The sequence below is a fragment of the Mandrillus leucophaeus genome, unplaced genomic scaffold (assembly GCF_000951045.1).
Source record: "Mandrillus leucophaeus isolate KB7577 unplaced genomic scaffold, Mleu.le_1.0 Scaffold878, whole genome shotgun sequence".
Lineage (NCBI taxonomy): Eukaryota > Metazoa > Chordata > Mammalia > Primates > Cercopithecidae > Mandrillus > Mandrillus leucophaeus.
The window spans coordinates 428684-445361 of NW_012109563.1; the positions used below are offsets into that span (position 1 = coordinate 428684).

At 37.5% G+C, this 16678-nt stretch overlaps 1 protein-coding gene across 1 annotated transcript in view; it reads right to left on the reverse strand.

Moving 5' to 3' along the window:
• The window catches only part of DNER (delta/notch-like EGF repeat containing), a 234810-nt gene that overhangs the window by 41223 nt on the left and 176909 nt on the right, over window positions 1–16678 (reverse strand). Inside the window, exon 8 of the mRNA XM_011969147.1 lies at window positions 10158–10271. Coding sequence (XP_011824537.1) covers window positions 10158–10271 — 114 coding nt within the window. The remainder of the gene's footprint in view (window positions 1–10157; window positions 10272–16678) is intronic.

The following is a 16678-nucleotide window of genomic DNA, read 5'->3' on the forward strand; positions in this document are numbered from 1 at the left end:
AGTTGACAGAAAGAGACAGACTGACTAGTAATCTCAGGACCCAAGGAACAACACAACTGTGAGCTCTCTGAGTTTTCTTTTGGCCTCATATATTCCAGATTAGGTGCTGGAGAAGGCAGCAACCGGGAAATGTCAAAAGATGCAAAAAACAAAACTCCCACAAAAGCCTGTTCTCTGTAACCAAAGAACCAATATAGGGGCAGCCTAGCAAGACAAAAAAATTATAGCTAATAACTGTTCCACTCCTGCCAAACACTACAAAAAAACAAAAAACAAAAAACTGGAAGTCCCCTCACCCATGCCACCAAAGGCCAAGTGGAGAGCATGGACTTCCACCCTCCAAAGCACCTCAATCACCCAACTATAACAGAATGCACAATCTTTTCAAGTACCCACAAAACATATGCCAATATAAACCATATTCTGGGCTATGAAACAACCTCAACAAATTTAGGAGAGTTGAAATCGTAGAGTGTTCTCTCACCATAATTAAAGCAAACTAGATATCTCTGATAAAAAGTAACAGGAAAACCTCAAAACACTTGAAAAATAAACAACATGCTTATAATTAATCTATGGATCAAAGAGGAAATCTAAAGGGACATTAAAAATAAAAATTAAATTGACTGAAAATGAAAATACAACATAAACTTTGTGGGGTACAGCCAAAGCAGTGCTGAGGGGGAAATTTATAGCACTAAAATGCATGCATTAGCTGTGAGAAAAAGCCTAAATCAATACTCTAAGATCTCACTCAAAGAACCTAAAAAGAAAGAACAAAAGCAAATTAAGCCCAAAGCAAAAAGAAGGAAGAAAATAATAGACATAAGAGAAGAAATCAATGAAATTGAAAACAGAAAAACAATAGAGAAAATGAATGCAACAAAAAGCTATTTATTAAAAAGATTAACAAAATTGACAAAACTCTAGCAAGATTGACAAAGGAAAAAAGAGAAAGACACAAATTACCAACATCACAAATACAGCAGAAAATATCACTAAAGACTGCAGATGTCAAAAGGATAATATAGAAATACTATATTACAACTCCACAGGTAAATTTAACAACTTAAAAAAATGTACTACTTCCTCAGAAAAAATCACAACTCATCAAATATAAAATAGATGACTTAAATACTTTTATAACTATTAAGAAAATTGAATATATAACCTTAAAACTCCTCAAAAAGAAATCGCAGGTGCAGATACTTTCACTGGTAAATTCTATTAACTATTTAAAGAAGAATGAATAGCAATTTGATACAATCGGTTGCAGAAAATTGAATACAAAAGAACACTTCCCAACTTATTTCAAGAAGCTAGTTTTACTTCAATACCAAAACTAGGCAAATACATAATAATTTTTTTTAAAAAAGAAAGAAAATTATTTTGTGTCTATGTTCATGGAAAATACTTGGTTCTCACAAAACACAAAATAGTTTTTTTTCTTTTTTAAAACAAATACTTGTTTCTCATGAATATAGACATAAAAAATCTGAAACAAAATATTAGAAAATATTACAAAATAGAATTCAGCAAAGTACTATATAAAATGAATTATACACTATGACCAGGTGGTATATTCCAGGCATGCAAGACTAATTCAATATTTGAAAATCAACCAAGTATATTAACAAGCTGAAGAAAAAAATCACATGATCATATCAACCCATACAGAAAAAGCATTTGACAAAATTCAATACCCATTTATGGTTAAAGTTATCAGCAAACTAGGAATAGAGAGGAACTGCCTCAATTTGATAAAGAGCATCTAAAAAACACTACAGCTGACATTATCATTAATGGTGAAAGACTGAATGCTTTTCCCCTAATGCTGAAAACAAAGCAAAGATGTCTGCTCTTACTGAACCTAGTAGTAGAAGTTCTGGCTAGTGAGACAAGACAAAAAATAAAATGTATACCTATCAGAATGGAAGAAATAAAACTGTCACTCTTTTCTGATGGCATAATTATTAGAAAATCCCAAGAAATCTACCAAAAAAAATCTCCTAAAACTAGTAAGTTCAGCAAAGTCACTGGATACAATTTAAACATACAAAAGTAAATTATATTTCTATATACTAGCAATGAACAATTCTATTTACAATCACTAAAAATACACCACACACACACACACACACACACACACACACACGCACGCATATATACATACATACTCGGATACTTTAGAGGGAAAAAATGTTGATGAAAGAAATCAAAGAATATCTAAATAAGTGGAGAGTCACACTGTGTTCATGAATTGGAAGGCTCCAAATAGTAAAGTTATTGATTCTTCCCCAAATTGATATACTGGTTTATTATAATTCCTTAGCAAAATCTTTTGTAGGTATAGACAAGATTATTGTAAGATTTATATGAAAAGGCTAAGGAACTAGAATAGTTATAACAGTTTTGGAAAAAAATAAGGTGATAGGAATTATTCTGCCCAATTTCAATGGTTATTATGAAACTACAGTTGTTATTACAATCAATGAAAAAGAAGAGCCCAAAATAGACCCATATAATACGGCCAACTGATTTTTGATGAAAGTTCAAAAGCAATTCAATGAAGAAAAGAAGAAAAGATAGCCTTTTCAGCTAATGATGCTTGAAAAATTATACTTACATAAGCAAATGTAAATAAAAGAGCCTCCTCTAGTTGGAGGATCTCAGGAAAGAATGCAAACTGTGAGAAAAGATTCTAACTATATTACAAATGTATGGAACAACCTCACTAAGGGGCCCGGGGAGGAGCTGACCTAAGTGACTTTGAAAATGGGTAGCATTGATAAGACTAAATGCAAAATAAGTGGTACATAAACACAATACTCTAGTTCATAAGGTTGTTTCCTACAAGGGTATAAGTTAACAATTCTGATACTGCTATACCTGGATACTGAAACTGAACAATTAAGTAAATAAACGATGGATGATGAAAGGCAGTATTTGGTTGTTGGTGTGAAGGGTTTACAAATAAGCAAGGGGAGAAGGCTAGAACCATTCATGCTGTAATAAACTAGAGTTGGAGACATCACTGTGAATTCATGTTTAGCTTAATATAGACAAAGATGACTACATCATGCAATATTTATGGATAAGTACATGTCCATGGGTTAGTATACACATGTACTTCCTCGCTTTGTCAGCTGAGAGGACCTAAAAGCAATGACATCCCAATAGAAACAAGCACAGCTTAGTACCCAAATATTGGTTTTAATACTATTCTCCAATTATAAAATCAGAGATCCTTAGAGAAATGAATGACTCTAGAACTGGAGCAGGAAATACACAAGATGAGGCTGAAGCATCTTGCAGTGCCAGAAAGTATATATATTTTAAAAAGCAAAACAAAAAATTAGCCACAAAACAAAAAATTAACCACATTAATGGGGATGTGTCAAAGAGGTACAGGAGCCAACTGAAAGAACTCCCAATGGCCAAAGCTGGAACATTTTGAACAACAAAATAAATTTTAAAAGTATTGGATTATAACCTAAAGTATAAAATAAATATCCTGAACCCATAAATAAATGATTAAATAAATACACAAATGGAGGAGAATAAACAAATCTTTCATCCAGAAGAATTGCAAATAATTCATGTAGCTACTTTACCCTCAAAGAGCGAGAGCATAACTCCTCTCTTGATAAGTGTGGACTACACAACACTTTCTTTGGAAGGAAGTCACTTCCTCCCAAATAGTTAAGTATGGAAAAGGGGAGAAAGAGTAACATTATGATAGAGACACTTGACAAACACTACCGCAGCTAAGTGATCAACATCAACGTCAATGATCACAAATCTCATTGACAGTAATGTAGCCTTGATGTGATGTGATAGGATTAGAAAATGGACAAAAGACAGAAAGAAACATTTCTTCAGAGGATATGCAGATATCAAATAAGCACATGAAAAGATGCTCGACATCATTTATCATTAGGGAAATTCAAACTGAAACCCCAATGAGCTATCATTTTACCCCTATCAGAATGGGCCAAATAAAAAATAGTGACAACATCAAATGCTGGCAAGGATGTAGAGAAACTGAATCAGTCAGACATTGTTGGTGGGAATATAAAATGCATAAGCCACTCTGGAAACACTTTGGCTATTTTTATAAAACTAAGCATGCAACTACCATATGACCCAGCAATTGAATTTCTGGGCAATTGTCCCAGAAAAATGAAAATTTATGTTCACACATAAACCTATATATGACAGTTTACACCACCTTTTTTATAATAGCTCAAAACTGAAAACAATCCAGATTCCTTTCAACAAGGGACTGGTTAAACAAACTCTGGGACATCCATACTTTGGAATACTGCTCAGCAATAAAAAGGGAGAACTATTGACCCAAAATAACCTGGATGCATCTCCAAAGAATCATGCTGAGTGGAAAAAAAAAAAAATCAATCTCAAAAGGCTACACACTATATGATTCCATTTATGCAATATTCTTGAAATTACAAAATTACAAGAATGCAAAATACACTAGTAGTTTCCAGGAATTAGAGACAGTTGTGGCACAAGGGAAAAGGGTATTGCTATAAAAGGGCAAATGAGGAGTTCCTGTGGTGATGAAAATGCTCTGTATCTTGACTATATCCATGTCAGTATCCTTTCATAACTAGTATCCTGGTTATGAAATTGTACTGCAGTTTTACAATATGTTATCATTGGAGGAAACTGGGTGAAGGTTACACTGGATCTCTCTCTATTACTACTTGCAACTGCAGGTAAAGCTTCAATAATCTCAAAACTAAAATTTTGAAAAACTAGCCAGAGAAAAATAGACCCATATATAATCAATTGTTTTCTAACAAATGTGGCAATGAAATCCAATGGGAAAAAGATTGTATTACCAATAAGATGCTGGACTAACTGAATGTTTACATGGGAAAAATATTTTCCATCCTTAAGTCACACCATACACAAAAATTAACTCAAAACAGACTCTATACCTAAACTTAAAAGTAGACCTATTGTAAAAACATTTGAGAAGAAAACATTGGATAAAATTTCACCATATTGAAGTAGACAAAGATTCCTTACAATACCAGAAAAGCACAAACCATAAAAGAAAAAAATTGATAAATTAGACCAATTACCAAAATTGAAAACTTTACTCCCCAAAAGATACCATTAAAAAAATACATGGATGAGCAAAATGTATACCTGACAAAGCACTTGTATCCAGCATATATAAAGAACTCTTTGAAATCAATAGTATGACAACCAAAATTTTTTAAATTAGCAAATTATTTGAAAAGATAATTCACAAGTAAAGACATATGAAGAGCAAACAACCACAGGAAAGATGCTGAGCATCAAAGAAATTGAAATGAAAATGTCAATGAAATTAAAGCACTGGTGGTATTTTACCATAAAAATGACCTAGAAATTGTAATATTCTATTGTGAACTGAAAGACAAATATCAAAAAATAGTTGAGTTAAAAGACAGAGAGAAAGATACAGTAACATCATTCCACCTTTAATAATGCACAAGAATTTCCTGCTCTGGTGAGAAAGGAATGGGTCACTTGTGTCCCAGCTGTTCAAATGACAATGTCAATGGGCTTGGATGAATCTTTGGCTTCCCTGTTGAAGTACAGTAACCTCATGTCCAGTCTATGGTTTCAGGTAAAAAATAAAGCAGGTCCTGGAGAATTAATGTTGCATCAGGGGATCTTTCCTTCCATCCACTGGTCCTCAGCCAGATAATTCTAAGGGGGCAGAATTGCAAAGCTTCAGAGACAAGAGTGGTCCCAAAGGAAGACAGTAACTGAAGGGTGGACAGGACCTAGGCCAGGACAGTGAGCCTTATGGAGAGAGCTGTGTAGAAGGAATGAAATGCTTGAAGAGCAGGGAGGCTCTCTGTTCAGATGACTGGAGGAAGCGTATTTTCAACCAGAAGCCTAAATTCAGCAAGAGAGGACAGAGTCCCCCACATACCACACCCTAGACTTCATCTGATGGCCTAAGAAAGCCAGTTTAATATGGTAAATATGACATTGGACTATCTAATTATATAGCAATGATTTGCCCGATTCACTCCACTCAGTCAGGCAGAGAGTTTTTGAACACTCAGTAGCTGGCCAAGTGTAACTTCTGCTAAACCTCAGATACTATGAAAGAGTATTTGATTCTAAGGTAGCTCAACCTCAAGAGCAGACGCACCATACTCCTTGTATGGAAGCAGTTAATGTTTTATCAGCCTCTCCTGGAACCTAGTTCTCAGGATACAATAGGTTCTCTTTAAGGAAAAAAGTGGTTTTATGATCAAATAGATTCGAAAGATAAAAGCAAATGTGATTCTTTACTGTAAGACCTCTGAGAACCTTGAGCACACAGACATCCTTTATGAATCTGCATGTGGGATGTATCATGTCCCACATTTACTTGGCCACAGAACACTTTTTTCCATGAAGCATCTCTTGGGACCAGTTTTCTGTTAAATACATTAACAGCACAACCCCTGAATGACTTTAGGAACTATTCTATGGTCCTCTGTAGGCTGAAAAACTACCAGGACTGAATAGAATAGACCACTTGTTTTCAAAAAACAGTTAGAGTGATGTTTAAACCTACTTCAGTGAGACCCACTGCGCCCTGAGATCAGGGTGGGTCTCATGAAAAAATGCCTAGGGGTAGGATTGCTGGTGGGGTATATATGGGTATGGTGGGGTTAGGGTAAAGAGATAAGCAGAGGGGGGCTGAGAGGCAAGAGATGGAGGAAAGGGACCTTACTGAGAAGAGCCTGACATGGTATGTTCAGGTATGCAGCAGGCAGAGGGGCCCAGGACAAGGCTGGAAAGGGTGGATGGGGCCAGACCCCTCAGGTCTTAAAGATTATGTTAAGGACTTTGATCTTTTTCTTAAGGACAATAGAATGCCAATAGGTGATTTTAGGTAAAGAGTGATAAGATTAGATGATCATGCATAAGGTCTCTACAGTATGAAAAATGGACTAGGAGTCAGGGGGAATAGGTGTGAAGAGACCAGATAGAAGGGCTTGAACTGGCCCAGGTTGGAGGTGAAGGCAGCATGGTGCTGACTCTGCAAAGAAGTGAAAAGATCTAAGAAGTTTTTAGGAGTCCTTGGTAGTTGGATGGAGGTAAGAGGGAAAAGGAGGAAGGTATATTAGTCTGTCCTTACACTGCTATAAGGATACTACCCAAGACTGGGTAATTTAGAAAGGAAAGAGATTTAATTGACTCACAGTTCTGCGTGGCTGGGGAGGCCTCAGAAAACTTACAATCATGGCAGAAGGTACCTCTTCACATGGCGGCATGAGAGAGAATGTGAGCCAGCAGGGGAAATGTCAGCTACTTATAAAACCATCAGATCTCGTGAGAACTCACTCACTATCATGAGAACAGCATGAAGGAAACTGTCCCCACGATCTAATTACCTCCACCTGGTCTCTCCCTTGACATGTGGGGATTATGGGGATTATAATTCAAGATGAGATTTGGGTGGGAACGCAAAGGTTAACCATATCAGAAGGTATCAAAATGGTTACCCAGTTTCTGGCCAGAATGAGTGGGAGTGATGGTAATGCCATTTGATGAGCTACAGATATTTAAAGATGGAAAGGAGAAGAAGATCTGAGTTTGGGGTGTCTTTGAGATATTCAAGAGTATATGTGGAGTAGATAGTTGGAGTTTTGCTAAATATTCTGGAGAAAACATGACATTTTCTCATAAAATACTGAAGTAAATTTCAAAAACATTAGAGACTTAAATGCATAAAATTAATTCATACATGATTAGCATAATGGAGGAGAATATTTCTAAAATCTTGATATATAGAATCTTTCTAGCACAAAACAAGAAAAGAAACCAAGACGTCAATATGTAATTAAGTAAAACTAAAATATAACATGTGGAAAACAAAATGCTTTGTCCACATTTAAAAGGCAAATGACAGGGGAAAAGTATGTGTAACCTATGGCAGATAAAATGTTATATACTTAAAATAAAGGGCTATTTCAAATCAAGAAGAGTAAAGATTAGCAGGAATGGTCTTGTAAAAAATTAGACAAAGGATATGAATAGAGAGTTCATAAAGGAAGAAACACAACCAGAAACATAGTGTTCAACCTTACTATAAGTCTAAGATCTACAAATTTAAGCAACACTAAAATGGTGTTCTTGACCATTAGAATGACAATTTTCATATTTGTGTCAAGACAAGGAAATAAATGCCCCTGTGCACTTTTGAAGTAAATATCAGTTCAATGTTTGTTTTTTGTCTCCTCTTAGCAAGTAATATCGAAATATGTGTGTATTCTCCTGGACTCTGGGGTTCTATTTCTGCAAAATTATACTAAAAATAATAAGATAAATACACAAAGTTGTACATACAAGAAGATCCCTTGTAATATTGTTTATAATGGGGAAAAGTTCTCAACTGCCCAAAAGTTGAATTGTGGATGGAACTTTTAAAATATCATAATATCATATAATGGACTACAGGGCAGCCAGTAAAAATAAAACAGAAGCTATTCCTTGATGTAAAAACACATTTATGATATACATATATTTTTAAGTGAAAAGTAAATTATAAAATAGTGTGAACAGTATGACTCCTTTTATATTCAAATATATATTCATATACACTATATGCTATATACTACACACACGTAGACCTTCAGGAAAGTCTCTGGATATCAGAATGTATCAAAATCTTAATAACAGTGATCTCTTAGCAGAGCAGTTTTTAGTGGTGGGATTTTTTTTCCATAGTCGTGTATTTTCTCATTTTTCTTCTATGCTTTTTATTACTCATGGGATAAGAATATCTGGGGAAAAAACCCAGGATGGTTCCCTAATATTATTTTTGCCTCCACTGGTGAGTATAAATGTCTGCGTGTGTTTATAAGCACAACAAAGCCATCTGTGAATCATTTTTGGAGCGAGCCCACTTCTCAGTCCCAAGAAAAGCCAAAAGGAAAACACAGGCTGTGACACTGATAAATAGAAGGAAAATCAGAAGTTGCTTTTGCTACACTTTGGCTTTTGTCACCTTCGCCAGGAGCACAAATTAGGCTCCCCTGGGATGGCTTAGGGACCCAGGCTCTGTGAAATTCTCCAGGGCTTGGGAGGTGGCCACAGTGGCTTAGCACGGGAGAGGTGAACACAGCAAGATGCTCTCCAGCCAGTGATAACATATGTTTTTCTTTGGCTTCAGAGCCCACCTTCTTCTGTGGGCACTTGATATGTCATCCTCTTCCAATTTGCAATCCAGAGTGACCCTTACGCTTTTGTTGGTTGAGCAAAACTCTAAAAACATAGACTTTGTCTTACTCTCTACATTTCAAGATCCCTGGGTTCTGTTAGAAAAGCAGGAGATGGAACATTTTCTCTCCAGTGGTTTAGTTTCTTTTATCTGTACTTTCTCTGCCTACGTGTCCCAAAGCCTGGGGAATAGAAAGTTAAAAGCCTGAAAGATAAATTAATCAATAACAAATCTTTTCTAAGTCTCCAAAAGAATCTGATGAACATTTAAGAGACTACCCTCAGCACATACACGTACAAACCACATTTCACATCTGTTTTTGGAGATTCACAAAGTCCTTAAAGCTCATGAGGGGGTGACTTTGAAGAAGGACCCCAAGTTAGGCTGGAACCCCCAATCTAGAAGTAGCTCCTCCTGCTCGGTGTTCAGTGGCCACCAATGTTTCTGGAGAAGCCAGTCCTGCCCCCGCCAATCTCACCTCCCATCCCACTTTCCCCTGACACTTTCATATCTTGCAATGAAAATAAATATGGCAGCTGAAAGTAGCATCTACTGAAGACACACCCCTTCCTTCTTTCCATCTTCTGATTTTCATTAACCCATCACCTTTTTCAAGTGTTCATGTAATGGCTCATTTCTCATGTTTCATAGTCCTAGCCTGGGAAATGCACAGTAATGACAGTCTTTGTAAGTCTAGATGCCAAACGACCATCTCAGAAAAGCCACATTTAACGAGGCTCACACAATGGGTTGTTTTAAAATAGATCTTCATCCAGGCCATGCCTCCTTAGATTTTGTAATGGTGTTTATATTTTGCAATATTTTATTCATGATGGGATTTGGGTTTTTTTAACATCTGCAATCTCGGGCACTATGTGGTAAATTTGAAAACTCAGTCCATGGAATCACTTGCCTGTAAACCCGGGTGCACAGATGCACGTGCCATTCAGGCCATCACTGTCACAGGTGGCTCCGTTCAGACAGCTGACGTTAGCGCAGGGATCCTTGTACAATTCACAGTGTGTTCCTGCAGAGAAACAAGCAAAACAGGATGACTCATCTAGGACTCTCTAGCTCCCATGGTCTCTGAAAGCAAAGTCGGAACACTCTGGAACAATGCAAGGGAGATTCCCAGCGTGGGTGTGGTGGGTGAGTGTATACACATGTGCCCACTCCTGACTTTAGATTGTTGTAAAAACATGCCTTATGAGAAAGTAACACATTCGATCACTGTCCATAAGTCCCACCATAGTCTTTTAGCTGTACTTTCTCTGCCTACGTGTCCCAAAGCCTGGGGAACAGAAAGTTAAAAGGCTGAAAGATAAATTAATCAATAGCAAATGGTTTACAAGTCTCCAAAAGAAACAGAAAATATCTAGATGACCTTGATAAAATATAATATCAGCAACCTGAAAGTGAAGATTTGGAATCAGATATTAAAGTGAGTCCCAGTTCTACTTTGAAGAACTGCAGAGGAGAGGGGAAGCTGCGTGATACTTAGACTTCATTCTCAAAGACATCACTGTATGCTTTATGTCTAATTTATTCCTCACAACAACACTATGAGACAATTATCCCTATTCCCCCATTTTACAGATGAGGAAACTGAGGAAAGAGTGCAAGATCACAAGCCTGGTAGGAAAGGAGCTGAGATTTGAACCTGCCCGTAGTCCCATCCCGGAGTCTATGTTTGCTAAGTAGGCTGTTGAGAGTGACCCTGAATTGACTGTGGAAATAAATCTCCATGGAGCTCAGTGCTCCTTTAACAAAGAAGAGACATTTAAAAAATATCTGTAAAGTAAAACAGAAAGTTTCTCATTTAAGTTTTTGTTTTTTTTAAAAAAAAGACTGTGTGTGCATGTATGTATGCAAATACCTTAAGTGGGACTGGATTACTTCTAGGAGACTGGATTACTTTGATTTTCACATCTGTGTATTTCTACATTATTGGCACCTTTTTAACAAATATCTATTCTTTTATAATTTTATTAAAAACTTTAAAAATCTAATCCTATTTGAAAGGTGGGATATCTGCTGGTGTTACACTGGATGCCAAGATGGATGAATAGATTAGTGTGTGTCTCTCTCTCTCTCCTCCTCCCTCTCTCCCTTCCCCTATCCCCCACCCCTTGGAGAGAGAGATAAATTACATTCTGTCTTGCCTAAGAATGTACATAATGATATGCTCACACTTCCCAACAGCCTCAAGAAAAATATGCATAAAGCAAATAGTAACTGAATGGTATTTACTTAATTTTCTCTGCACTTCATTACTTAGCTCATGTTGTGCAAGGGACTGCCACACCCAGTGACTCATCCTTCAGGCACTGAAATCATCCTTGCTGGGCTTTTCCCTTATTTCTTTCTCAATGCCTTAAGAAGTAGGGCTCAGGAAGGAGGAAAGGAAGTAAGAGAAAATAGAAATGGAACTTCCTGTCTGTATTCACACTAATGACTTATGTGACTTACTTGAGCCAGGTAAAGCTCAAATTTTAGAATAAATGACCTGTAATTCTTTTTCATCCTTTGCTCCTTCTAGCCAAGCCATCAACAGTGTTCTGCCTGGTATTTTTCTGAAGCATCTTTCAGATCTTTGCCTTTCTTTCCTTTCTGAGACCACCCCTGTGATCCCACTGCCTCATGACTCATGCCTGCTGCCTCCTGCAGCCATGTCTTAGTTTCCTCTGTCTCCAGGGACTTGAACGAGCCTCCTCAACTTTCTTTATCCCTAACCCAGGTTGCATGGTAACATAAAATATCAAAATAGTGTTGAGATTAGCATAAATCTAGTCATTCTTCTTCATTTGGGTGTGTATGGCCTCTTCTCCCAGGAGTCTCTATTTTTACTTTCCTACTGATTCACAAGTAGACTGGGCTCAACTGAAAGAATAAAAAGCAGAAGAGCCTTTTCTGCTTCAAAATGTTTATTGCAACACAAAGACTCACCTATTTACAAGTTCCCATTGGGCTGATCAATGGGAGCCAAGTGTCAAAATAGTCTTTTGGTTGTAGTGGGACATACACCCACCACCAACGTTCAGAGGTGCCTGAAGCCTAGAAAACATTTCCATTAGACCTGAAGTCAAAGAAATCAAATGATTGTCACTGGGTTTCTAGTAATACATTAACATCACTAACATGTTAGCACACAAACTACCACATTTTTAAAAACAAGACTGAAAAGCAAATTCTAGGCCAAATATTTAAGCATCTTACCTTTTATTTAAAGTCTTCAACAAAATAGACTTGATAACAAGCAATTTCAATCTTCTGGGTGTTTGGGGTTTTTGTTTGGATGGATGGCTCTTTTGTGGAGGGTGGGGAGGCAATACTTTTTTCCCTTGTTAATTTTATTTTTCAAGTGGTAAGACATTTGGTCCCTTAAGTGTCTATTGAGAGTTTCCTGGCAGCAAGACTGGACAAAAGCTAATCTTCACAGAAATCTGATTATGGAGGAGCAAGATGGTGTTAAAAGTCCCTGGAGAGCACTTTGGTGACTCACATTTCTCTATCGTAAACCTTGTTAATCCCTATATAAAATATATTTGTCATATTGCTCAGCTTGTCATTCGAGCTGAACAACTCTGAGCTAAAAACTTTAAACACAGAGAACTGACAATCATGGACACTACTGATGTGCCAAGGTGTCTCCACTCAAACCCTTCTCCTCTGGAGGTTCCTAGGCCCCCTCTTCCTGCCCTCCTCACCACTCCCACTCCCAGAAAACATCCAGTCTTGGGCATCCTGATTCCTCTGAGGAGTCACCCTCTTTCACACCCTTCCCCCAACCTGATCTCCGCATATTTAATCTCTCAATTCCCAATCCAAATGCCCTCTCTCTGCAAAGCTGAACCTTGATTTTCTCAACACAGACCACATTCTTCCACCATTGTGCCTTGAGAGCATGCCAGGACTGTCACGATCACGGAGGTCACTGTGCCAGATCATAACTTATCTGCTCTCCTGACTGATTCTCCCACAAATCTCTCAAGTCCTGTAGAGCAGAGGCCGTATCATAATGCGTGGAAGAAATTATGGACCTAGCACCGTTATCCTATCCTTTCAAGAGGGGCAACGGCCAGTGTACTTTGGCTGACACACAGGTGAGGCTGCCAGAGGAGGGATTCCAAACTCCAAATCTGCCTCAAAAACACCCTATTTTGTCAGAGAAAACCAGGTCCACACTTCAAACTAAGTCTGTGGAATGACACATGCATCACCCATTGGCAGAGGACACAGCACGCACTATTACAAAACTGATGTTTAGTCTCAAGCAAAAATAAACTGTAATTCAGTCAAAACTAATAAAAATTCATACTTTTCATATTAAGGGATGGAGAAGAAATGTTTCTAAAAAGACTTTGATTCCAACAGGGTTCTTTACAGAAGTTAATTTTAGAATTGAAATAAGCTAGAATTCAAAAAGCACTACACCAATTATGTCTTTGTTATCGTAGCAAATTTAGTTATAATTAATATTTGAAAAATGAAAATCACTATTTTATCTCCAGGAAACTAAGCCAGTAAAGAAGTGTTATTACACTTAATATTTACTTTAAGACATCGTCTCATTTCATCCAAACTTAGTTCCTCTATGAAAACTTTTTCCAGTATTTCAATCTTTACAGATCTCAACATTTTCTAAACCATCTCAGAAATTATAATTGACATCTCGACCTTAGCCTTATTATTCCTGTGTGTCACTTAGTCTGCTCATCTGGTAGAATAATAGCCCAACGAAGGAAGAAACTGTGACTTATCCTTTTTATATTTATCACAGTACTTGAAAGGGCTAGGTGCACAAAACAACCAGAAATTCTTGTTCCCTGGCTAAATAGAATCTAGCAAAGGAAATAACTTTATCCGACAAAGAAAGAGTTCTTGTCCTTTCCATTAAAATTTCTGTAGCCTTTAAAAATAAATAAGTAGGTACAGGCCGGGCACAGTAGCTCACGCCAGTAATCCCAGCACTTTGGGAGGCCAACGCGGGCAGATCACTTGAGGTCAGGAGTTCAAGACCAGCCTGACCAACATGGTGAAACCCCGTCTCTACTAAAAATGCAAAAAATAGCCAGGCATGGTGGCACACACCTGTAATCCCAGCTACTCAGGAGGCTGAGACAGGAGAGTTGCTTGAACCCAGGAGACAGAGGTTGCAGTGAGCCATGACAGTGCCACTGCACTGCAGCCTAGGTGACAGAGCAAGACACCATTGCCAGAAAAAAAAAAAAAGTAGGTACAATGTACAATGTAATTGAATCTATAATCCAGTGATCTCATTTCTGAGACTCTACCCCTGGAAAGAAATCCAGAAAGTATGAAAATATAAAGATGTTAATTCCAGAAATATTTGTAATAGCCCCACATCAGATGTTGAAGGCAATGGATAAGTATTCCCTCATGGGAACATTACAAAGCCACTTAAAATAAAACTAGTAAGACTTCCTAGCACTATATAAATCAAGCATAATACCCTATTATGAGTGAGCAGAACAATATAAAATTGTAGGTATACTCGATTATTTAACAGTAAAAACATGGATACTAAAAACAGAATGGAAGCAACACAGATTATTATGGCTCATGTTATGTTGTAAAAACATGAGTAATTATGAATTTTCTCTTTTCTTCTAAATATTTGTTATTGTTACGTTATTTTCATAATGAAATATCAAAGTTTTTTTCTAAACGTTATCGCCAAAAATTTCAAATACATATATTGTTGGTCATTTCATTGGATCTTCTAGAAGTAGAAATCAATCACTATGGGGCTGTTCCTTGACCTTTTGACAATATGAGGTATGAACACTAAACAAAGTCTTGGAGTTCCATCATAAACCAGCCTTGAACTACTTTGGAAGGACGCAGCAGTGTTTTGGATTGTCTGAAGATGGGTTACCCAGAAGCCCTCCATGAATTTTGCTTTCTAACAATTTCGTGATCTACAGTGGAGACTTACATTCCATGAAAATGTTTAAGTTGGTTTCCTTTACTTAATTCATGGGTTAAACAGTAGTTCTAACTCAAGTAAAGGTAGCCATCAAGCATTTGTTCTGTGCAAGCCACCACAGGAAGAGCTGTAGAGAATTTAAAATGAAAAAGAAGCTATGTAGTCACTGTCTTTCCAGAGCGTATGATGTAGTGTAGGGAAGAAGAAAGTCTGAAACCAAAAAGAATTTAATACAAGGCTAAACATAATTGTCATGGAAAATACAAAGAAAATACTGAGAGAGTTAAAGGAGGAAGAAGCCACATCTGTTTGGGGGTCAACATTTCAGACAGCGGATACAGTCATAGGAGTGGATGAAAGCAAAGAGGAGGGAGAGAGAAAGGGGCCTGGAGACCCACGTCATTCACAGCATCTGGGAGACCAAGACTTAGTAAAGGCAGAGAGGAGAACCTGGTCAGGAATGAAGTTGCAGAAGACACAGCAAGGTGACATGCAGGAGGGACCTCAGGGCCCAGTGGGGCAAAGGGACAGGAACACTGGCTGAGTCAGAAGTGGAAGTGGAAGTGGAAATCTTCATAGATTTCACCAAATGACTTCAATTACTTCATTATGAATTGTCCTGAAACCTCTTCCAGTGGAATGATATGGACAAGGGCCAATCATTGGAAAAAAAAAAAAAAAAGCAAAAGGGAAGGAAAAGCAAAAGGGAAGAAAGGGACTTTAAGCAGAGGGGAACACAAAGAAGTCAAAGAAGAGGTTTTTAAAATTATTATTTATACGGAATTTACTTAGAAGTGCAAGAACATTTTTTTTCTTTAGCAGTCCAGTTTTTCTAGAAGCACTTATTTAAAAAGAATTCCCTTCTCATTCCTAATAAATCCTCTTTAAGAGTCATACATTATTATTATAGACAATGGTTTCTGGGCCATTCTTCAGTTTTGGTTATCTGTCCATTCTTGCAGGGGTAATATATGAATGTAACAATAATTGTAGCATTATAACGGTTTCTTTTGTTTTGTTTTGTTTTTTGAGACAGAGTCTCGCTCTGTCGCCCAGGCTGGAGTGCAGTGGCGCGATCTCGGCTCACTGCAACCTCCACCTCCCAGGTTCAAGCAATTCTCATGCCTCAGCCTCCCGAGTAGCTGAGATCACAGGCACCTGCCACCACACCTGGCTAATTTTTGTATTTTTAGTACAGACAGGGTTTCACTGTCTGGTCTCGAACTCCTGACCTCAGGTGATCTGCCCACCTCAGCTTCCTGAAGTGTTGGGATTACAGGTGCGAGCCACCACACCCAGCCAGGAGTGAAATCTTTAACACACTTGTATGCCTTTTAATGTTTCCTATCCTCACCCCCTTCAACACATGGCTTTTTTTTTAAATAATATGAAACCACTATGCTTGTTGAAATTTTTCCTTAAGAGCAAGAGTGGTAGACACAGCCTAGGGTGACCCCTAGTGAGTTACACCCTTGTGTAATTCC